The sequence below is a fragment of the Pristiophorus japonicus genome, chromosome 18 (assembly GCF_044704955.1).
Source record: "Pristiophorus japonicus isolate sPriJap1 chromosome 18, sPriJap1.hap1, whole genome shotgun sequence".
Taxonomy (NCBI): domain Eukaryota; kingdom Metazoa; phylum Chordata; class Chondrichthyes; family Pristiophoridae; genus Pristiophorus; species Pristiophorus japonicus.
The window spans coordinates 87,618,491-87,642,350 of record NC_091994.1 but is presented as its reverse complement, the minus strand read 5'-3'; the positions used below and the strand labels follow the sequence as shown (position 1 = coordinate 87,642,350).

The 23,860-nt window shown below is 43.4% G+C and overlaps 3 protein-coding genes across 13 annotated transcripts in view; 2 read left to right on the top strand and 1 right to left on the bottom strand.

Annotated features, from left to right (window-relative positions):
- The window catches only part of atp13a2 (ATPase cation transporting 13A2), a 91,577-nt gene extending 86,025 nt beyond the window's left edge, over positions 1 to 5,552 (top strand). For both annotated transcript variants that reach the window (XM_070860243.1, XM_070860242.1), the window contains exons 28-29: positions 2,520 to 2,692; positions 3,416 to 5,552. In XM_070860243.1, the coding sequence (XP_070716344.1) occupies positions 2,520 to 2,692; positions 3,416 to 3,586 (344 nt within the window). In that variant the 3' untranslated portion in view covers positions 3,587 to 5,552. The remainder of the gene's footprint in view (positions 1 to 2,519; positions 2,693 to 3,415) is intronic.
- A 587-nt stretch (positions 5,553 to 6,139) lies between these two features.
- Positions 6,140 to 23,175, bottom strand: sdhb (succinate dehydrogenase complex, subunit B, iron sulfur (Ip)). 2 transcript variants are annotated; one of them, XM_070860260.1, is made up of 8 exons: positions 22,989 to 23,175; positions 19,404 to 19,549; positions 18,381 to 18,466; positions 14,633 to 14,769; positions 11,215 to 11,331; positions 10,120 to 10,221; positions 7,827 to 7,949; positions 6,140 to 6,338 (listed from the first exon to the last, which is right to left on the bottom strand). In XM_070860260.1, exons 1-8 carry the CDS (start codon positions 23,049 to 23,051, stop codon positions 6,261 to 6,263), a joined length of 852 nt encoding a protein of 283 aa, XP_070716361.1. In that variant the 5' UTR covers positions 23,052 to 23,175; the 3' UTR covers positions 6,140 to 6,260. The 2 variants fall into 2 exon arrangements, with proteins under 2 accessions (XP_070716361.1, XP_070716360.1); XM_070860259.1 differs by lacking the exon at positions 22,989 to 23,175 and adding an exon at positions 22,735 to 22,836.
- LOC139228830 (protein-arginine deiminase type-2-like) overlaps positions 22,816 to 23,860 on the top strand; it is a 120,999-nt gene continuing 119,954 nt past the window's right edge. For 8 of the 9 annotated variants that reach the window (XM_070860258.1, XM_070860249.1, XM_070860256.1 and 5 more), the window contains exon 1: positions 22,817 to 23,325. The gene's annotated coding sequence lies outside the window, so the exon portion shown is untranslated. Of the gene's footprint in view, positions 23,326 to 23,860 lie in introns of all 9 variants that reach the window. The other variant, XM_070860257.1, reaches the window with a different exon arrangement.

Genomic DNA, 23,860 nt, shown 5'->3' with positions numbered 1-23,860 from the left:
ATATGTTTTATGTCCCATCGGGTCTTGAAGATTGTGATAAAAGCATTGTGTTTAACATTTTGCTATTTTATGAATATTTCACCGTAGTATTATCTTCTGTGTGAAAGGCCAGGCAGTTGCTTGGTTCTCTTGGCTATAAAATGTGTTAAGCAGCTTGAAGCTGCCAGTATTTCCTCCTTCTCTTGGAGATACCTGGCCACTGCTTGACATTGCGAAGTTCAGGAATGTGTAAGAGACATAAACTTACATCGCACAACTCTGTCAATGTGATTCCCAGTGTTCAATTCTAACTCTCCTGTTTGCTGTGCTGCTATGTTGTGGTAATGGATTACAAAATGTTCAAAAATCTATTTCTAGCTCCTCCAATGACACTGGTTAATCCATTGCCTGTATGCTGCTGAGCCATACAGACCAGAAGATCCCAGGTTCAATTCCCAGTCTGTGCTATAATTGATTTCGGTTGGGACAGCAATATAGGCACTACACTTGGTTTCAGCTAAGAAGTGGAGAAATGATCCAAGCAATGTCCTTTTTAAGCTGCACAGCTGCGCAGCGTCAGGAGCTCCTACATAGCCGGCTTTCAAAGGGAAAAACCGTCCGTGCGCGGAATGTCGAATGAGCTGCACAGCCTGTTAAAGGGGCTACTGGGCCCAACATTGCATCCAAGGTTCCTGCTCATAATTGCTATCCAGTGATTCCTGCTGGAAAGTGCATGTGTGATTATTAGCTGAAGACAGGATTAGGCTCTGCTGCCTCTCACTATCTAGGCTGATACATGAAGGTCTACTACTTGGGTGAGATACGGAAGGGGTACCAACATCTGTGGGGCTGTGACCCAGCAAGAGTCGACGCCTGCAGGAGAGGAGACAGAATTGGAGTGGGAGGAGTAAATCTAACTCTGTTGTTGGTTCTGCTTCTGTTAACACTTTGAATAGACTGTACGTGTTAAAGGAATTTTACTTAATACTCTGATGCAATGGTGGTGATTATCCTTATTGGCATTTGTATGTAGCATTTCACTGTTGCATTACAAAACTAAATATGTTACACCGGCTGGGTATACTTTATCCAAATCACTATCAATCAGGGTTTCGGGGAAGTAAGTTGCAGTTAAAATTCAGGAATTTCACAAATGCTCAAGCATCAGGTGGATTATTAGACGATTGTGTATGCCATTCACTGAGACAGCAAGAAACTCTCCAACCTGGGGAGAATCCCAGTCTTACTGGAATGTAATCAAAGGGTTTGGGTGGTTTATATAGAGTGTAACAGATGTCCTGAGTAAGTTGGACACTGGAATAAGAGTAACGTGCAGTTGATTTCTGGAAATCTTTATGGTCAGGATACATTACATTATTAACCACGAGAACTTGATTCCCTCAGTCCTACAGCTGCAGGGTCAGTGTTGCAATGCATTGCAGCTTGTAACCTTCATATTGAAATATGCTGAAAAGCAGACAGAAAGTTTTGTCTTCTGACACGGTGAACTACCTGACACAAACTTCTTTGTGATTGCAGTATGTGGCTTTAAAGAACAGCTTTGTTGCTTCCATAAAACCTTCTTGGATCGGTGAAGTTCATTGTTATATTGTATAGAACAATTGGCTCAAATTCTCTCTACAGGCCTTCCAGCTGTGATACAAATGGGATTGCTGGGTCTGAGAGGTGTGGTTGGTATGACAGAAGTGTATCCTGATGGAGGTGAATGTATAGAACAAGGAGTGGGATTGTATATGTTATGGGTTGTTGGAAATGTACAAAATGGGGTAATCAGTGTTCACGTATGTATATATTGGGAGTGGTGATTGTGTATAATAGTGTGTATAGTTGAGGGGTGCTGAGCGTGTCATTAGTTTGTGCAGTCATATGAGGAGAGACTGGATCAACTGGGCCTTTATTCACTGGAGTTTAGAAGGATGAGAGGGGATCTCATAAAAACGTGTAAGATTCTGACGGGACTGGACAGGTTAGATGCAGGAAGAATGTTCCCGTTGTTTGGGAAGTCCAGAACCAGGGGACATAGTCTTAGGATAAGGGGTAGGCCATTTAGGACTGAGATGAGGAGAAACTTCTTCACTCAGAGTTGTTAACCTGTGGAATTCCCTGCCACAGAGAGTTGTTGATGCCAGTTCATTGGATATATTCAAGAGGGAGTTAGATATGGCCTTTATGGCTAAAGGGATCAAGGGTGATGGAGAGAAAGCAGGAAAAGGGTACTGAGGGAATGATCAGCCATGATCTTATTGGATGGCGGTGCAGGCTCGAAGGGCTGAATGGCCTACTCTTGCACCTATTTTCTATGTAAGAACTTTAGCTATTTTTTGATAATGTAAGATTTGAACTTTAAAGGAGCAGTATAGTTTGGTTAGATCCTCACATTCTCACCAGTTATAATTGTATCTTCTACTGAATCCTGCTGCATTATAATTGCTGTATTCCCTGATATTTCATACTTTATGGATTGTATTGTGTGCTATATTGAAAGGAATGCCTGACTGGACTCTGCATTTCTCCTTCAGTGCTGTTCCTGGTTGCATTGATTCTGCTCTACGCTGTGATGATATTTTTGACGCTTTACCCACTCCAATTCATCCGCCAGTTTATGCAGCTGATGCTCATCAGTGATGTCAAATTTAAATTATTGCTGCTGGGATTTGCAGCATTGCACTTCTTCACTTCTCTTCTTTTTGAGGTAAGCAATGGCTTTAATAAACACTAAGCAGGGTAAGCGTTAAAATGCTGAGTTAACAGCTCCAGACAGTTAGTAATCCTTACTCTGCTAAATAAAAGAGGAGCTCCATTCTTCAGCATTTGTAACACCTGGCAAAGACCATTATCACGCCAGATATGATATCCCCTTTATGCAGGTTGGAGGCTATCTAAAGATCAAAGAGAATTCGAAAGTGGCTTTTGCTTGCTTTTAACTTCATCCTAATTTCCCCTCTCCGTTTCCAATCCCCTCTCCATGTTGAGCACTGTTCCCCAGTGATTGACTGCGCAGGTGAGCCAACACCAGGCTCATGCGGTATAGTGTGGCCCATCCTGACTCGGCTGCTGATTTCCCCCCTCTCAAGATGTGCCTGGTCTTTGTGCATCACTTCTCCATTGACGTAGGCCAGGATCAGGTACTCAATGTATAGGCGATCAGTGGCATAAGCTGGGATCTTGCAACTCGATGGCAGAGTACCCAATCCCTTCATTAAATAGCTTCACATACCAAATCAGTGAATGTATTAGACTGTACCACCTGGTAGTATGGTGCAGTATTACTAGTTTTCTACCAGATGTATAGATACTCTGCAGGCTGCTTTTTGGAGGCAGTTAGTGAACTAATGCAAATTAGCTGAGTAAGAATCTTGATTTATAGATGTGTTTGTGAATAGCATTTAACTGTAACCTCATTCTACTTTTTCAGACAGCCATAGACAGTGGTTCCCTAAACATGTGCAAATGGCCCTTATGCAGGAAGAAACAGTCCAAAAAGCTGTACAAAAGGCTTGAGAACGAACTTTGTTACAATTCAGCATGGCCTCCTCTTAATGAAATTATGTATGCTGAATCAGGGCGTGTCATTAACTTCGAATAACCCCATTCCACGAAAACCGGCAAGGGGAAAAGGGCCAGTTTTTAAACCAAAAAAACACTACCTGTAATTCACCAAGGATGCTAAAAACCTGTGAATTTGTTTGTTTTTACGCCATCTGATGCACAATGTGCAGCTGGAAACAAATCTTACAAACTCTACAAAGTCTGGGATGAAAAATATATGGTAGGTTATGAATGGACCAGAATTTGCCTGTTGATTATTACCATCTCCCCAATCGAGTATGAGTGACAGGGCACTCACTGCCAACTGTGTGTTTATGTAGGACAACCTCAGCTGTGTTTTTTTTGTCATTGTAATCAAACACTCCAATTTTCTCACTGTTGGTTTCCCCATATTGTGGGGAACTGGGTCCTGAATTATGTCTTCTCGAGTAACTTATGTCATTATTTATTATACACTACATTTTCCAAAGATTTTTTGAATTGGTAGGGAAATGCAGCTCGGGATCAAAATGTTGTTGGGGAGGAGGTGCACTCGATCACTGACCCTTTGAAGACTTGGCATTCCTGAATGTTTTGTTAGATCCAGTTTAAGCCTGTCAATCTGGGAATTGTTATCGTCACCTTTCACCATTGCTTCTGTCAGTCTTTGAATGTTCCCCAAGCTTTTAAAAAAGAGATTTGTTTCTTTGTTTCTCTTTCTCTTTCCTTCCCCCCCCCCCCCCCCCCCATTCAATATTTTTCTCTCCTTTTACCTTGAAAGTGCCAAATCAGGCAGGAACACAGTTCCATGGGTGCTGGTAGCTCTTGTGTACTTATAGTAGCCGTTTTCTCGTGCCTGGATTGTGTATTGGGGATCATGCTCCGCCTGATCCTCAGAGGTACTTTCCAATGAATTGGAACATTGGTTATTCCCCCCCTGTAGCCAATTATAGTATCCTACCACCAGACCAGAAATTGAACCTGGAGCTGGCTGGTGTATTTATTTCCTGAGCTATTCAGTAATGATGTATGTTAAGACACCCAGCTGCAGTTAGCTGTGCAAAAGACAGCTTGGTCCTTGCTGGAGAAGGGATTAAACTATGAAATGGGTAAAAAGTAATGAATATTGACTTAGATTTTATGTTTAAAATCTTAAATTGTTGCATCCTGCTACAGAAAGTGGGAACAAATTTTACATCCCAATAGGTCAGTTAAATTTAAGCAGTTACCATCATTCCATTTTTTTAATAGATCATGTGTTTAATCTAGACTTAAAATTCTCCTTCCAGTTTTTGTAAAATTGATTGCAACAAAGGAAACAAAACTTGATAAAATGTAATCATGGCTCCAGAAAATAAGTTGTAATTCTTTTAACTGTTCATATTGTCATGGATGTGGAGTAGATGAGGTTCAGTTAGTGCCCACTCTAGTCTGTTACATTTATTGTGGGAAAATGATCATCCGCTACCATCACTGGCAACACCTTACACTGCCACAGGAGCAAAAGGAAACCTGAAAAGATGATGGTCCCCAAAAATAACCCTGCACTGAACAAAGAAACATGTGGGAACCAGAGACACTAGTAATTTTGAATCTGACTTTGTGCTGGCGTATTTCACATGTCAAAGGAGAAATGATCATGTGGCTAGCGCCAGCGCCAACACCCACACTGTAGCTATTACTTTAGAGGGTAGCATTACAACCCTGATAGGGCAAGATGGCCCAAACTCCCTTGGCCGATCTTGTATGTAAATTGTGCCCCACTTTTCAGGCTTTGTATTTTACTTTGAGAATAATCCTGATCATCTCCCTTGATACATTTAACCAGTCTAATACATGTAAAATATTTTTTGACTTGTACAAAAACTGATTTTGTATTCGTTTTGATAAGGTGGAGATTGTGTACTGTTTACAGGACAAGTGCTGTGACATTTTATTGTGTCACTTTTATAAAGAGTATTCCTGACATGCAACTCTTGTCTGACTGTACAGTATATATAAAAGATTTTATTTCTATGCCTCAACTATGTCATTGAGAATCACCTGTCTGTCATTGCAACCCTCATTCATGCTTTTGACACCTACAGATTCATTCCTCCAATGATCTCGCAACCTAAAACATCGCTTACCCATCACCTCTCCTTGCTACTGAGCCAATACCTCAAATTTAAAATCCTCATCCTGGTGTGTAAACCTCTACGGTCTCCTTCCTCCTTATGTCTAACCTATTCTAAATTTCATTCCGCTATTGACAGGAATAGGCCCATCGAGCCTGCACCACCATTCAATATGATCTGCCATGATATTGAATGGTGGTGCAGGCTCGAAGAGCTGAATGGCCTACTCCTATTTTCTATGTCAAGCCTTCATCTCAGACATTCCTTGCTAAACCCTCTCCAAGAATTTCCATAAAACTTTGATCATGCTCTTGGTCACCCATCCTAATATCACCTTTGCTATACATCTATTTTTTTTTTTATACCACTAAAGCAACATGGGATGATGTTTTCTAGATTTAAAAAATGGTATAAAAATTTCAGTATTTTATTTGGAAAGGTCTTTGCACTGTTCTGCTCAACACTCAGTTGGTTTAAAACAAGTAGTGTATAAGCTGAATTAAACAGAATAGTTTATTGGATTTTTACACTGTTCTATATCTGAAACAATCACCCCACTTATAAAGATTTACAATATAATTACACAATGTAGTCCACACACCCACATATGTACCACTATGCAGTTGCAGCTTTGGCTTTATACACTGCCATCATCTTCTTAATCTCAGCAATTGCTAGACCTGGATTTAGACCCTGAAAAGAAAGAGAAACAGTCATCCAAATGGACAATAGATCTAATTTTAAAGTTAGTGTTGCAATTACTTCACAGGTTGTTTTGTATTGTGCATCACAAAGATAAGATTGTAATTAAGGCTTTGCACACATTGGGGATGAGAAACAATCAAGGAGTCAATCATCCAGCAATACGCCTGAAATGTAAGAGAACTAGTCGCCAAAGTAGATTTGGTTCGAACTTTATAAACGTCTGAAATATCAAACTATACAAAGCAAAACAAACTGCAGTACTCTTAAAATGAAATCAGACAAACGAATCAAGAAAAAGTTAATTATTTTCAACCCTTGTCTTTACCCCACAGATGGGCTAGAGATCGAGCTTTAGCAGGTGTTCCCTCACAGAAAACATTAGTTCAGAAGCCAGATACTGATTAATCAGACGACTGGCTCTGAAGGTTTACTCATATTCCTTCAAGATATCTCTATCATTATCACCATAAACTCCATTTCCTGGCCAGTGTCTACGCCTGACTCTTTGTTTGCAACTTTGGTGTCTTATTTCACCCCGAGCTTCCGACCCCATATCACCAGGACTGCCTACTCCCGTCACCACCCCTGCCTCAGTTCATCTGCTGCTGAAACATAAGAATTAGGAACAGGAGTAGGCCATCTAGCCCCTCGAGCCTGCTCCGCCATTTAACAAGATCATGGCTGATCTGGCCGTGGACTCAGCTCCACTTACCTGCCCGCTCCCCACAACCCTTAATTCCCTTATTGGTTAAAAATCTATCTGTGACTTGAATACATTCAATGAGCTAGCCTCAACTGCTTCCTTGGGCAGAGAATTCCACAGATTCACAACCCTCGGAGAAGAAATTCCTTCTCAACTGTTTTAAATTGGCTCCCCCGTATTTTGAGGCTGTGCCCCCTAGCCATGCCTTTGGACTTGACTATTTCAATGCTCTCCTGGTCAACCTTACACCCTCCATAAACCTGAGCTCGTCCAAAATTCTGCTGCCTGTATTCTAACTGGCACCGTTCCGTTCACCCCTGTGCTTGCTTACCTACATTGGATTCCAGGTCCAGCAACACCTAGATTTTAAAATTCTCATCCTTTCAAATCCCTCCATGGCCTCACCCCTCCTGATCTCTGCGCTCATGCTCATCCAATTCTGGCCTCTTCTCTCACTGATTACGGCACCATTGGCAGCCAAGGCTTCAGCTGCCCAGGTTCTAACCTCTCTCTCTCTCTCTCTCTCTCTCTCTCACTACTAGGACACACCTCAAGACTTATCTCTTTAACCAAGCTTTTGGATACCTATCCTAATATCTTGTTTGATAACACTCCTGTGAAGCACCTTGTTTTTACAGTCAGTACCTACTCCAGAAAGTTGTTTCTAAAAAGACATCATTTCCAAGAGTATCAATTTCTTTCCATAAGTCTTCACATTTGCTGTGAACTTTGTTCAGTCAAAACCCCAGGCTTGTAGTTGCATGATCACATACCTTCGGGCAGGCCCTTGTGCAGTTCATGATAGTGTGGCAGCGATAGAGGGAGAAAGGATCCTGCAGCTGAGCTAGACGCTCCTCTGTGAACTCATCCCTGGAGTCAATCATCCAGCGATACGCCTGAAATGTAAAAGAGAGCTACAGTCGTCAAAGTAGATTTGGTTCGAACTTTATAAAAAGTCTGAAATATCCAAAACTATACAAAGCAAAGCAAAACAAACTGCAGTACTCTTAAAATTAATCAGGTAAACAAATCAAGGAAAAAGTACCCAGGGATATCAAAGATTTGAGTCTGCCCAACATCGATCCTGTCAAGTGTCCAGTGAACGCTACAATTAGATACTATAGTAAAACTCAGGCTCACTGACTGCTTTTTAAAAAAAAAAAATTGCGTAAATTCTGGGAATGTTGAACTAAAGAAAATGCTCGGACTGCACAATAGGCAGTCAGCGTCAGAAAGAAAGGCGGGAGTTTTTATGATCCAGAACTTGGGCATTAATCTAGTGTGATGGTTGAAGTATTTTGGGAAAACAACTAACACCCCAAAAACAAATTAATTAGTCATTCATCTGTTTGCAAGACCTTGCTGCCAGATTTGCCTATACAACATGGACAGCAATTTGTTGGTTGCTTATGATCACTCTGGGCTGTCCAGTGGATATGTTGAGATTTTTAAAATGATTAAATTGATACTTACTTTATATTGCAAAATTCATATTACTGGATAATTTGTTTTTTTTTTAAATTAGAGTGCAAAAACACTTTCAGTAGACGGTATATAAATGCAAGTTGTTTCCTTGGTTTGGTGAACTCCTTTTGGCAGAATACTAAACGCTTATCTACTTTTGTCTTCTCTAGATTCATTTCTTCCATTGTCCATAAACTCAACTTGTGTAAACCACTCATTCATCATGGCTTCTTTCCCCCCCCCCCCTCCCCCCTCCTCCCCCCTCCCCCCCCCCTCCTCCCCCCCTCCTCCTCCCCCTCCTCCTCCCCCCCCCCCTCCCCTCTCCCCCTCCCCCTCCCCCTCCCCCTCCCCCCCCCCCTCCCCCCTCCCCCTCCCCCCCCCCCCCCCCCTCTCCCCCTCCCCTCCCCCCTCCCCCTCTCCCCCTCCCCTCCCCCCCCCCCCCTCCCCCTCCCCTCCCCCCCCCCTCCCCCCCCCTCCCTCCCCCCCCTCCCCCCTCCCCCTCCCCCTCCCCCTCCCCCTCCTCCCTCCCCCCCCTCCCCCCTCCCCCTCCCCCCTCCCCCCCCCCCTCCCCCTCCTCCAATCTTATGTTGGCTCAGTGTTTTCCAACATACTGAATTTAAAGGACACTGCTCCAAAATTCCATAAGACCCTGCTTCTGCGCTAGAAATACTGGTGGCAGGATCGGCTACATAAAAGGGTTGGCACTAATTGCGTCTGAAGTCAGGGGGTGGGGTTGGAAGGAAGGTGGGGAGAAACTGGATGTTCCACTTGAAGAGTAGAATTATTTTTTTGAAAAAGGAAAAGCCTGCAGTGGTTCAGTTTCCGTTGTATATTGTCACATACATCCCCTGGCTGCAATAAGGGTGGAACTGGCAGGGCGATCATACCACCAGCCCTGCCTCCAAGTGCTATCAAGGCAGAAGTGGAGAGCTCAAGAAGCAACGTTCTCCTCCCCCCCCCTCCTCCCTCCTCCCTCCTGGGTTTTGTAGAAAGGGGTAGAGAGATAGTGCAATCTGATCTTACCCCAAATTTCAGGTCCTCATTTCAAACCCCTTTATAGCCTTGCCCCTCAATGCTTCTACAAGTGATGGAAAACTAGTATTGAGGAGAGATTGGAATTATTTGGAACCTTTCCACTGGAACTGTGAAGCCTCAAAGGAGACTGAAGAGGTTTTTAAAATGAAGATTTTAATAGAGTAAATAAGAGATTATTTCCTCTGGTTGGTGAGTCAGTAATGAGAAGTTAGGAAACGCCTTTGCAGAGTTATTGGAGCATGGAATGCTTTCCCACAAATAGTTTGAGGCAGACACATTCCATCTTAAGGGAAAACAGCATAACTATTTGAATCCAAGGAAGATGCAGGGCTTAGTGAGTCAGTAGGATTAGTCTGAAAGAGCCAGCACAGACAAGATGGGCTGAATGGCATCCTTTTGTACTGTCAACTTATGGATCCATCACACTGTACAAATGCAAAGGAAAGTTTATTGATGCAGCTCCATGAAAACAGGTCAGATATCAAACACAACCAATCTCCAGTGGTTAAAACTCCGTGTGAAGTGTGTATCTCATGTACAGCCTCTATTAGCAGTAAATGGATTTACCTGCATCAGGACAGCAGGGCCCAAGTATTTATCTCCATTCCACCAGTAGCTGGGGCAGCTGGTACTGCAACAGGCACAGAGGATGCACTCATACAAACCATCCTGACGAAAAGAACAAAGCAGATTCAATTTCAGCAACTAAGACTCTTCTGCCCATATTCCTCCAAACGTATTTGTACAACACAAGAGGCTGAAGATGCACCACAGATGAGTGGTAGATTTTTGTACAGCTCATCTAATCCGATGCAGCCTCTATGTATAGCAGCATGTGCAAAGTGAGAAACTGACAGTCATCCGCAAGGTACCAAAGATTGGGGCTCAGGAGCAGTCTGATCGGGGCCCAGGGGCAGCACATGCCAGCTCATACTGTGATCTATGGATAGTAGGAGCATGTGTGCACTAGGTCCATGCAGCAGAGCTTGGTCTCGCGTTGTCTTGGTTAACCCTTGCCACTAGATCAGGACCTATCTCTGTCAAGCCATGTGGTGGCTGGTGTGCAACAGCCACCCTACGTTAAAAGAATCCATGCACAGGCATCTTCCACCCTTCAATATGTAGTTCGGGACCTAGAATGTCAGGTCCCTCATTGAAACACCTGTGAACTCATCCCTTTTTGGTGTGGAAGCAGGCATCCTCAATACGAGAGACTGTTTAATCCTGTACCAAATATTAGAGGACTTTATACCTTGGAAGGGAACAGCAACACACAGGTCTGTGTTTACAGGTCAAAAACTGCCCTCAGTTAAAACTGAGACCAGTTAATGAGTTTAACACACTCACAGGCTTTGGACAAATATGGATTGTCCAGCTCATACACCTGGTGATATTCTTGAAGTTGGAATCAATGTGTACACAACAGGGGGAAGGCACAGGAACCATGAATTATATCAAACATACACATGCTTAAAGCAAATACCAAATGCAGAGTGTAACATTTCCCAGCCCTAGCACGCTCTTTATGCCAACATTACAGATTGTTGCGAAGGGATACACTCTCACCTTGCTTCCCGCCAACCCAACATTGAGTTTAAGCTGGTGATTCTGGCTACTGGAAGATTGTCACCTGATTTATACATCAACATCCTGTTCCCTTACCAGTTTCTGTCTGTCCTCGATTGACTGCAGGTTCTGCTCTTTGCCCCCTTGGGATTCGTCCTTTCTCTTCAGGTATGGTTGAATTGACTTGTACTGAGCATAGAAGTTACTCAGATCCTGGAGGAAGGATAGAGAGTCAAAGCCAATCTGAACATCAGCATAGCACTTTACTGACAGCAAATTATTTTGGTAAACTGATTTAAGAACATAGCATAAGAACATAAGAATTAGGAACAGGAGTCGGACATCTCGCCCCTCGAGCCTGCTCCGCCATTCAAAAAGATCATGGCTGATCTGGCCGTGGACTCAGCTCCACTTACCCGTCCGCTTCCTGTAACCCTTAATTCCCTTATTGGTTAAAAATCTATCTATCTGTGATTTGAATACATTCAATGAGCTAGCCTCAACTGCTTCCTTAGGCAGAGAATTCCACAGATTCACAACCCTCTGGGAGAAGAAATTCCTTCTCAACTCGGTTTTAAATTGGCTCCCCCGTATTTTGAGGCTGTGCCCCCTAGTTCTAGTCTATCTCTTTCATTATTTTAAATGTTTCTATAAGATCACCCCTCATCCTTCTGAACTCCGAGTAAAGACCCAGTCTACTCAATCTATCATCATAAGGTAACCCCCCTCATCTCCGGAATCAGCCTCGTGAATCGTCTCTGTACCCCTGCCAAGGCTAGTATATCCTTCCTTAAGTAAGGTGACCAAAACTGCACGCAGTACTCCAGGTGCGGCCTCACCAATACTCTGTACAGTTGCAGCAGAACCTCCCTGCTTTTGTACTCCATCCCTCTCGCAATGAAGGCCAACATTCCATTCGCCTTCCTGATTACCTGCAAACTAACTTTTTGGGTTTCATGCACAAGGACCCCCAGTTCCCTCTGCACCGCAGCATGTTGTAATTTCTCCCCATTCAAATAATAATCCCTTTTACTGTTTTTTTCCCCCAAGGTAGATGACCTCACATTTTCCGACATTGTATTCCATCTGCCAAACCTTAGCCCATTTGCTTAACCTATCTAAATCTCTTTGCAGCCTCTCTCTGTCCCCTACACAACCCGCTTTCCCACTAATCTTTGTCATCTGCAAATTTTGTTACACTACACTCTGTCCCCTCTTCCAGGTCATTATGTATATTGTAAACAGTTGTGGTCCCAGCACCGATCCCTGTGGCACACCACTAACCACCGATTTCCAACCCGAAAAAGGACCCATTTATCCCGACTCTCTGCTTTCTGTTAGCCAGCCAATTCTCGATCCATTTCCTCTGACTCTGCGTACCTTTATCTTCTGCAGTAACCCTTTGTGTGGCACCTTATCGAATGCCTTTTGGAAATCTAAATACACCACATCCATCGGTACACCTCTATCCACCATGCTCATTATATCCTCAAAGAATTCCAGTAAATTAGTTAAACATGATTTCCCCTTCATGAATCCATGTTGCGTCTGCTTGATTGCACTATTCCAATCTAGATGTCCCGCTATTTCTTCCTTAATGATAGCTTCAAGCATTTTCCCCACTACAGATGTTAAACTAACCGGCCTATAGTTACCTGCCTTTTGTCTGCTCCCTTTTTTTAAAACAGAGGCATTACATTAGCTGCTTTCCAATCCGCTGGTACCTCCCCAGAGTCCAGAGAATTTTCGTAGATTATAACGAATGCATTTGCTATAACTTCCGCCATCTCTTAATGGGATGCATTTCATCAGGACCTGGGGATTTGTCTACCTTGAGTCCCATTAGCTTGTCCAGCACTACCTCCCTAGTGACAGTGATTGTCTCAAGGTCCTCCCTTCCCACATTCCTGTGACCAGCAATTTTTGGCATGGTTTTTGTGTCTTCCACTGTGAAGACCGAAGCAAAATAATTGTTTAAGGTCTTAGCCATTTCCACATTTCCCATTATTAAATCCCTCTTCTCATCTTCTAAGGGACCAACATTTACTTTAGTCACTCTCTTCTGTTTTATATATCGGTAAAAGCTTTTACTATCTGTTTTTATGTTTTGCGCAAGTTTACTTTCGTAATCTATCTTTCCTTTCTTTATTGCTTTCTTAGTCATTCTTTGCTGTCGTTTAAAATTTTCCCAATCTTCTAGTTTCCCACTAACCTTGGCCACCTTATACGCATTGGTTTTAAATTTGATACTCTCCTTTATTTCCTTGGTTATCCACAGCTGGTTATCCCTTCTCTTACCGCCCTTCTTTTTCACTGGAATATATTTTTGTTGAGCACTATGAAAGAGCTCCTTAAAAGTCCTCCACTGTTCCTCAATTGTGCCACCGTTTAGTCTGTGTTCCCAGTCTATTTTAGCCAACTCTGCCCTTATCCCATTGTAGTCCCTTTTGTTTAAGCGTAGTACGCTCGTTTGAGACACTACTTCCTCACCCTCAATCTGTATTACAAATTCAACCATACTGTGATCACTCATCCGAGAGGATCTTTTACTCGGAGAACGTTTATTATTCCTGTCTCATTACACAGGACCAGATCTAAGATAGCTTGCTCCCTTGTAGGTTCTGTAACATACTGTTCTAAGAAACAATCCCGTATGCATTCTATGAATCCCTCCTCCAGGCTACCCCGTGCGATTTGATTTGACCAATCGATATGTAGGTTAAAATCCCCCATGATTAATGCCGTTCCTTTTTCACATGCCTCTATTATTCCCTTGATTATTGTCCGCCCCACCGTGAAGTTATTATTTGGGGGCCTATAAACTACGCCCACCAGTGACTTTTTTCCCCTTACTATCTCTAATCTCCACCCTCAATGATTCAACATTTGTTCATTAGAGCCAGTATCATCTCTCACAACTGCCCTGATATCATCCTTTATTAACAGCTACCGCACCTCCTTTCCCTTCTTGTCTATCCTTCCAAATTGTCAGATACCCCTGTATGTTTAATTCTCAGTCTTGGCCACCCTGCAACCACTATTAAGACCATTATTCTAGGCAGCTGGGTAGTGCAGTGACAGAGCAAGTTGTAGCATCTGATGAGCATCAGAATATGTATTTATCACCATAATTCACCACAGTGAGCCTGTAATTTCATTCATGCCATTGTGGGGAGGTAATTCCACAAAGGAGCAAAACAAATAAGTCACCAGAAGCCTAGGAGCAGATTACCCATCCGAGGTTGGTGAAAGACAGAATTATGTAAATACCCTGAAATACTGAATATCTGAAACCATAGACTTGAGTAGTCACACTCAAGAACATATAGCATGATGTAAACTATAATTTTTTTGAAAGCTGAGGCTTTTAAAGTTTTCAGGGTGGAGCAGCAGAGTGGGCCCCTGATTGCAACCTGTGCCACTAGAGAACAGCACAGAATGGAGCCCAAGATCCTCTCTGCCGTGAATGCGGAGGGCACAGAGACAACAAACAAAGATAAGAGTGGGAACTCACCGGAACAAGATCCTTCACTACATACATGTGAGGTAGGGGGTAGATCTTAGTTACTTTGCCGAGGTTGGTGTCAATTTTGCAGGTGCAGGCCAATGTGTTGCCACCGTTGATGTTCATGGCACAGGAGCCACAGATTCCTGCAAACAGAAATCCATGTAGAGCTGACTTAAAAAAAAATGATTAAGAAAGGGAAGATAGACTATGAAAATAAACTAGTGCAAAATATAAAAACAGATAGCAAAAATTTCCATAGGTATATAAAAAGGAAAAGGGTGGTTAAAGTAAATGTTAGTTCCTTAGAGGACAAGACCGGGGAATTAGTAATGGGGAACATGGAGATGGCAGAAACTCTGAACAAATATTTTGTATCAGTTTTTAACGGTAGAGGACACTAACAATATTCCGACAGTGGATAGTCTAGGGGCTATGGGGGGGGTGGCGGGGGGCAGGAACTTATCACAATCACTAAGGAGGTGGTACTTAGTAAGATAATGGGACAGATAAATCCCCTGGACCTAACGGCTTGCATCCTAGGGACTTAAGAGAAGTAGCGGCAGGGATTGTGGATGCATTGGTTGTAATTTACCAAAATTCCCTGGATTCTAGGGAGGTCCCAGCAGAGACTGGAAAACTGCAAATGTAATGCCCCTATTTTAAAAAGGAGGCAGATAAAAAGCAGGAAACTATAGACCAGTTAGCTTAACATCTGTGGTTGGGAAAATGTTGGAGTCCATTATTCAAGAAGCAGTAGCAGGACATTTGGAAAAGTGAAATTCGGTCAGGCTGATTCAGCATGGATTTATGAAGGGGAAGTCATGTTTGACAAATTTGCTGGAGTTCTTTGAGGATGTAACGAACAGGGTGGATAAAGGGGAACCAGTGGATGTGGTGTATTTGGACTTCCAGAAGGCATTTGACAAGGTTCCACATAAAAGGTCACTGCACAAGATAAAAGTTCAGGGGGTTGGGATAATATATTAGCATGGATAGAGGATTGGCTAACTAACAGAACAGAACAGAGAGTCGGGATAAATAGTTCATTCTCAGGGTTGGCAATCAATAACTAGTGGGGTGCTGCAGGGATCAGTGCTGGGACCCCAACTATTTACAATCTATACTAACGACTTGGAATAAAGGACTGAATGTAACGTAGCCAAGTTTGCTGACGATACAAAGATGGGAGGAAAAGCAATGTGTGAGGAGGATACAAAATCTGCAAAAGGCTATAGACAGGCTAAGTGAGTGGGCAAAAATTTGGTCGATGGAGTATAATGTTGGAAAGTGTGAGGTCATGCACTTTGGCAGAAAAAAAATCAAAGAGCAAGTTATTATTTAAATGGAGAAAGATTGCAAGGTGCTGCAATACAGCGGGACCTGGGGGTACTTGTGCATGAAACATAAAAGGTTAGTATGCAGGTACAGCAAGTGATCAGGAAGGCCAATGCTATCTTGGCCTTTATTGAAAAGGGGATGGAGTATAAAAGCAGGGAAGTCTTGCTACAGTTATACAGAGTATTGGTGAGGCCACACCTGGAATACTGCGTGCGGTTTTGGTTTCCATATTTACGAAAGGATATACTTGCTTTGGAGGCAGTTCAGAGAAGGTTCACTAGGTTGATTCCAGGGATGAGGGGGTTGACTTATGGAGGAAAGGTTGGAGTAAGTTGGGCCTCTACTCATTGGAATTCAGAAGAATGAGAGGTGATCTTATCAAAACGTATAAGATTATGAGGGTGCTTGACAAGGTGGATGCTGAGGATATTTCCACTGATGGAGAGACTAGAACTAGAGGGCACGATCTTAGAATAAGGGGCCGCCCATTTAAAACTGAGATGAGAAATTTCCTTGAGGGTTGTAAATCTGTGGAATTCGCTGCCTCAGAGAGATGTGGAAGCTGGGACATTGAATAAATTTAAGACAGAAATAGACAGTTTCTTAAGTGATAAGGGGTTATGGGGAGCGGGCGGGGAAGTGGAGCTTATTCCATGATCAGATCAGCCACGATCTTATTGAATGGCGGAGCAGGCTCGAGGGGCCGTATGTCCTACTCCTGTTCCTATTATGTTATTATGCTTTCTGAACCCCTTCACTAAAGCTCATCACTGCCATGCCTCAATCTGCATTGTACTGCTAAAAATAAACTAAACAGACAAATCAGTCAGCCTAATCAGCCCCATAAAGCAACTTTCACATTTTTAATTAGCTTTTCCATTTAAAAAAACTAGGACACTGAAAAGGACAAACTGAATCAGTAACTGCCAGTTGAAGCCTCAGAATATGTATTTGAGGCCATTATTCATAGATGAAACCTCAGAAACACAGACAATCTTCAGCAGACTCGGGGGTCGGGGGATTTTAACCAAACCCGCACTCCTCCCCAGACAATGTTGAGGGTAAATTGTTAAAAGTGGGAAACCTAACCTTAACACGCCTACTTTCAGTTTAATCATGGCAGGTTTGGGGTTGGACAAGTCACCTGCTCCTGAGAGGCAGGTCGGTAATTATAATATTTAAATGAGGCTCCCTGTCTTGGATTTTGTAGCGATTTGTATTTAACGTCTTCAGCACCGGTTTCCCGGAGCTTGGAAACCCGGCAGCTAAAGGCAGACGGAAGCTACCAGATCCAGCAGTTAAGCGCTTTTCCAGCACGGCTTGTGGGCCAGAAGGGGTAGGAGCAAACCTGCCATGATGTAATCTCTCTCTCTCTCTCTCTCTCTCTCTCGTGAGGCACACCCCCACCTTCACCCCCACCCCATCCCACATGCCCCTTGATCTTCGATTGTTAGGAACTATCCCCAGTGGTTCTCGGCTGCCGTCTTGTAGCTCAATCTGGCCGGCTGCCGGGCGGGAAACAGAGTTAAAAAATTTTTAATGAGGCGCTGCCGTTAAATTCAACAGACCTGAGTGTTCCTAGTGTTTCCCGGTCTTGGACAGGGACCCCCACTCCCTCCACGTAAATATCGGGGCCTCAGTTTCTCTGATCCCTTAGCCTCCATTTAAACTATATTTCCACTATCAAAGCTACTTATTGAGATGGAACTGATTTCAACTGTGTAAGAATCATTCTTCTAGGCGATAGATTACAATGTGTACAAGGTTACTTCAGAATTCTGCTTGTAATGCCAGATGTTTGCAGCTGTAGAATCTTAACTACTTACACACACCTACCCAAGTCTTATTACCAGTGCCTGGGACTATGATGATCTTGCAGCTGGCAGCTAATGGTAAAGAAACTAGCACCTCAATTCTTGGTTGAAGGTTCACTGGACACGCTGGCCCATTCAGATTCAACTGTGGCTTGAGGGATAGACATTGGCAGCAAAGACTAACAATGAACACCAACCCCTGCTCTGTGCACTTTCAGCAAGAAGCCATAACCTTCAGTGGAAAAAAATACTTCAGGCAACATTGAAACGGGTTCGTTTAGGACAAGGAGAATTACAATAGGTTGCTGCTGACACTGTGTTGTAAACGCCCGAGACATGCATATAGATCTTTCAAGAATTTGTCACTCTCCACAACTTATGGGCTGTTATTACACTATACGAACGATCATTTTGAGAATGGGTTTAACAATAGATCCAGTTATACATTTACCTCATCCATTATTGCCCAAAGACTGATCTCTATCCACAGAACCTGTATCGTACTGATTGTATTCTGAAATACGCAATCACACACTGAACTGCCTGCCCTCTCTCGCCTTCCAACCCGCCGCCCACATCACCAATGTACACTATATACTTACCCTCTCTACATGATCTTCGGAAGGTCAGCGTGGAGTCAATCTCGTTCTTGATCTTGATAAGAACATCCAGTACCATCGGACCACATCTACATATTTAGTGTTACAACAAGCTAAGAGAGTTAAAACTGATGTTATTTTAAACAACTGGTATTTGTATATCGCCTTTAATGTAGTAAAGTTCTAGGGTGCTTCACAGGAACGTAATCAGATAAAAATTTACACCAACCCAAAGGAGGAGACATTAGGACAGGTGACCAAACACTTGATCAAAGAGCTAGATATTAAGCAGTGTCTTAAAGGAGGAGAGGTGGATAGGCTACGATGTTTAGGGAGGGAATGCCAAAACTTAGGGCCTAGATGGCTGTAAGCATGCACGTTAGTGGTGTTGTGAAGCAAACGGAGGATGCACAAAAGGCCAGAATTGGAGGAACGCAGAGTTCTCGGAGGGTTGTAAGGCTGGAGAAGATGATTACAGAGATGGGGAACATTTCTAGGAACTATTTTTTCTGTTTTTGCTATACTAATGTTTTCTTTTCCAGGAAAGTCACTAAGGAGATAAAGACAAGGACTAACAGATATTGTATAAGGAAGACAGGTGCTCCTCTGCTACTTGGACATCAGAAATATTGCAGAATACAAATGGTCAGGTGATGAATATAGACTGTTAGATCCATAGTGATCCAAATGACAGAGGATCCAGGAGATTTTTTTTAAAAAAAAGAGGTTTCTCTTCTTGGCAGTTTTCTCTGGTTATTCATCTCACTCCAGAGATTAAATAAACTGGAGCGAGTTTATGTACAGGCTGTTGTAAGGAATGGACTTGGCAGGTTAAATGGCCTTTCCTCATTTCCCTCACTATACTGCTCCCACCCCTGCTGGAAAACAATCAAAATCCCTTTCTCTCAAGTAGTACGAATGATGAAGAGCGCACTGTCATATTAAAACAAGAGTAATCAGAAAAAATACCATCTATGCAGTGCATTCAGATGTGAAACCTGTAGCATTTCACTTTAAGAGACTTACGCATTCAGATCAATCTCGTAGGTTTGCATACGAGGCTTGTCACCAGGCTTATCCGGATTCCATCTGTAAATTGCAAACTTTTTAATGCAAGATGTTGCCTGTGCTGCAGGTGCAGCAGCCGCTGCTGTCTGTGTGTTGCGAAATGACTGCAATGCAACAGAAAGACAGTGGTCAAGTCATGAACTACATTTCAAACAATATCCAAACAACTAAGCTTCTTCTACACACTAGGTCAAAGCTCACTACAAAAGGTTAAGATGAGCTTTGATAGAAGTGTTCAAAATCATGAGTGGTAGAGTAACTAAAGAGAAACTGTTTCCAGTGGCAGACGAGTCAGTGACCAGAGGACACAGATTTAAAGTGATTGACAAAAGAACCAGAGGTGACATGAGGAAACTTTAAAAAAAAATACAGCGAGTTGTGATCTGGAATGCATTGCCTGAAAGGGTAGTGGTAGCCGATTCAATAGTAACATTCAAAAGAGAATTTGATACATACTTTACAGGGCTATGGGGAAAGAGCAGGAAAATGAATTTAATTGGATAGTTCTACCAAAGAGCCAGCACAGGCACGATGGGCTGAATGGCCTCCTCCTATGCTTCTACAAAAAAAAACACCCAACAGTCTAGATAGTCAGCCCAGATAGTACACTGGCCAGCATCTCAGGAACTGATACTACCAGAGTTATCCTAACTGAAAATTCTTCCCATCTCAGGCATAGCTTGTGCATCAGTCAAGTCATAATGAAACGGACAAGATTCTGCAGGGAATTGCTTAGAGGTTATTTCCCCTGGCTGAAGAATCCAGAACTAGAGACATAGTCTCAGGATAAGGGGCAGCCATTTTAAGACTGAGATGAGGAGGAATTTCTTCACTCACTCAGGGTTGTGAATCTTTGGAATTCACTACCCCAAAGGGCTGCAGATGCTGAATAGTTGCGTATATTCAAGGCTCAGATGGATAGATATTTGGACTCCAGGGGAAATCAAGGGATATGGGGATCGAGCGGAAAAGTGGATTTAAGGTCGAAGATCAGCCATGATCTTATTGAACGGCGGAGCAGGCTCGAAGGGCCACATGGCCTATTACTGTTCCTATTATGTTCTTATGCATGTGCAATTGATTTTCCCCCCATTTGTCTGCTATTTAGCCAAGAGGAATACTTTATCCGGCAGTTTACAGTACTAGAGGCATTAAGATCACAAAGGTCGGGCAATGCACAAAAGTTCTACACTTCCTACTCAGCCTAAGGTGGCAGTTATGGCCAAAGGCACACAGGTGCTTGTGGAAGACAAAATGGATTGCTTTTGGTTTGCCAACATAGAGCTAGAGGAAATTCTGGCTCAAACAGATTTTAATGTTGTAATGTAGCAAACATCCTTAGAATCAATGTGGAAGCAAACAGGTAGTGCAGGGTTTCATCAGCACACAAGTGGAAGTTGATCCCATGCATCCCGATAGATTTCCATGGGGTACCATGCAAATGGTGAAGGCGGCAGGAGCAAGGATGGACCTCTGCAGGTATAGTGGAGAACAACACATGGACAGAATAAAAGCTACTGGAGACAAAGTTGTGTTATGACTGGCATAAGCAGAACAAGGAGAGACCAGTGGCAGAGTTAGGCTGCAGAAGAGAAATACTGAAGTAAAATGGAGGAGCGGGACAACGTCGACCAACAAGAACAGGAGTGATGGGAGATCAGAACGAGGTGCAGGTAGCAGAGTTTAGGACGAGCTAAAATTTACAGAGCATATGAGACCAGTCAGGAGAGCACTGGAATAGTCAAATCAGGACTGGAGGCGACAATGGCATGGATGAGAGCTTCAACAGCAGATGGGTTGAGGCAGGGGCAACGTTAGATAGAAGTGGGTAATCTTGTTGGATTATATTGTTCAAACCCAAGATCATAGCTGAATATGGCACCAAAGTTGCAAATAGTCAGGCGCAATCCGAGACAGAAACTGGAGAGGGGGATGGAATCAGAAGCGAGGGTAGAGTTTGTGGGGGGGGAAGCATGGGAGCTAAAAACAACGGCTTTGGTCTTCCCAATATTTAATTAGAGGAAATCATGGCCCAACCAGGACTAAAAGTCAAACAAGCAATCGGACAACTCGCAGCGTACATGTGGACGCTGGCCCCATGTCTTCAAATTACATTTAAGTGCAGGGCATGAAGAGATGCTGTAGGTATGAGTAACAAAAAGGCTAATGAAGCGGATGGAATGTTGACCTTTATCTCAAGGGGGTTGAAATACAAAGGGGAAGAAGTGATGCTTCTGTTCTACAGAACCTGGAGTACTGCATATAGTTTTGGCACTGCACCTCAGGAAGAATATATAGGCCTTGGAGCACAGATTCACCAGAATTATACCAGGACAGAGTTAAATTATGAAGACAAGTTGCATAATCTTGGGTTGTATTCCCTTGAGTTTAGACGGTTGTGGGGTGATCGAATTGGTGGTATTCAAAATGTTAATAAAATCGATTGCGTAGATACTGCAAAGCTACTTCCTCTGGTGAGGGAATCCAGAGAAGGCACAATCTTAAAATTAAAGCTAGGCTATTTAGGAGTGAACGCAGAAAGCACTTTTTCATACACACGGTAGTGGAAATGTGAAATTCTCACTCTCAAATGGCTGTGCATATTGTATCAATTGAAATTTTCAAGACTGAGATTGACAGATTTTTATTAGGTAATCTGGATTAAAGGTGGATAAATTGAATTGCAGTGCACACCAGCCATGATCAAATTGAATGTGGGAACAGGCTCAAGTGGCTGAATGCCTACTCCTGTTCCTATGATTGGTAACAGTGTAAGCAAACAAGGATAGCCTGACTGAGCGAATCAATGTGGCGGAGGCTTTGGAGAATGGGGTGGTCGACTGCGTCAAAGTCTGCAGAGGTCAAGGAGGAAAATTACACCACTGTCACAGCAACAGATGTGGTCACTGGGCAGAGGCGGAAACTTGGAGAGATTCAAAGATGGAGTTGCAGGAAACATGGCACAGATTTGAGAGAAGTCTCATTCAACGATTTGGGTGAGGAAAGGGAGGTTGGTGTGGGCTAGTAGACCGAGGGATTGAGCAGCTGATGCTGTGTGTTGTTCAACTACTTAACCATATCCTCGAGTTCATGACTTCAACAAGCTTGCCCCTTTAAACAAGGAGCTTAAGAGGCTTTCATCCTCACCCCTATGGAACTATATAGATCCATATCAGGCCAATAAGACTAGCCCTCGAATTCACATTATGTGCTTTCTAGGCCTCTGATTTAGAGGACGAACTGCCCTTTGTCAAGAATAGGCTGACAGGTTCCACTGGCCCTACCTCACCTTCCTGAGCTCATGACCTTCACACGGTGGCAAAGAGGCCGCATCCTCCCCTTGGGCCGCGCCATTCATCCAGCGGCCAGTGAGAGGCCAAGAGACTGGGGCTCGGGAGGGAAAGGTCAGAGGTCAGGCCCCTAGTTACCGCTCGAGGGGCCCCCTGGCTGGCGGTCTCCCGGCAGCTTGTGCCGCCGAAGGCCCGTGTAACCCAAAGGCGGTTCGCCTCAGCCGCTTCCATGCCCACCCTAGCCGGCCCTCACCTGGAGACAGGCCGTCCGCCACTGCATCCAGGCCCCGCTCCGTCTCAGGCACACCGCCGCCATCTTCAGAAGAAACCGAGCCGCTGGGGACAACGCGATGTGAAAATAATCCGGCTCCGAGTGAAGGGCTCCGGCGGCTGTCAATGAGCGCTCCCTGCTTCACGTCTGCTTTACGTAACGCGACTCTTAAAGGGGCAGTGACCTGGGGATGTATGGGATTGCCAGAATATCTACATGTCAATCATCCAGGGCCCCAACATTCCTTCATCCCGCAACGTTTACATTGTTTCAGTTTTTCCACAAAAATGACAAATTCAAATGGCCGTCTTTTGGATTGGTGAGTAATTTTCTTTTCTTCAAAAAACCTTGGGCATTGGTGTAAGTTAGGAACTGCAATGAAATAGATCCGTGATCTTTATTATCTAAGGAAAACTACTTAATTAAATCGGCTGTTTGCTGAGTAGCGGCTGGGTGTGTTTTGCTAAGATTTAGAGTTTAGTTCTACTTGATAGTTGCGAGTGTAACTAGAGGGATGGCTGGGCAGCTCAGTGCCGTGGATTGCATATCCTGTGGCATGTAGGAAACTCTTTTGGAGTTCACCTGCAAAAACATAAAACATTAAACGGTGCCACCCGACCTGGGTGACACTCCAGACATTTACAAGGCCCTTTTTTTTCCCCCCCTTTTTTTTTGTGTTTTTCTATTTTTGGTTTTTTTTTGGGCACTAAAATCACAATTTTCCCCAGTGCCCCCTATAAAAGGGAAGGGGGACACTAAAAGCACCGGCAATTAAAACAAATTAAACTTTAAAACGTAAAATCAAATTAAAATTTGGTTGCCGGGCGTGATGATGCACTCCAGTCCCTCCGGTG

Excerpts from the sequence above, each read along its gene's own strand:
- sdhb (XM_070860259.1), bottom strand. The coding sequence starts at position 22,803 with ATGAATGGCGCGGCCCAAGGGGAGGATGCGGCCTCTTTGCCACCGTGT. Across the intron at positions 19,550-22,734 it reads AAGGTCATGAGCTCAGGAAG|TCATTTCGCAACACACAGAC; the intron begins GTGAGGTAGGGC and ends GTTGCATTGCAG. Across the intron at positions 18,467-19,403 it reads TACGAGATTGATCTGAATGC|ATGTGGTCCGATGGTACTGG; the intron begins GTAAGTCTCTTA and ends CTAAATATGTAG.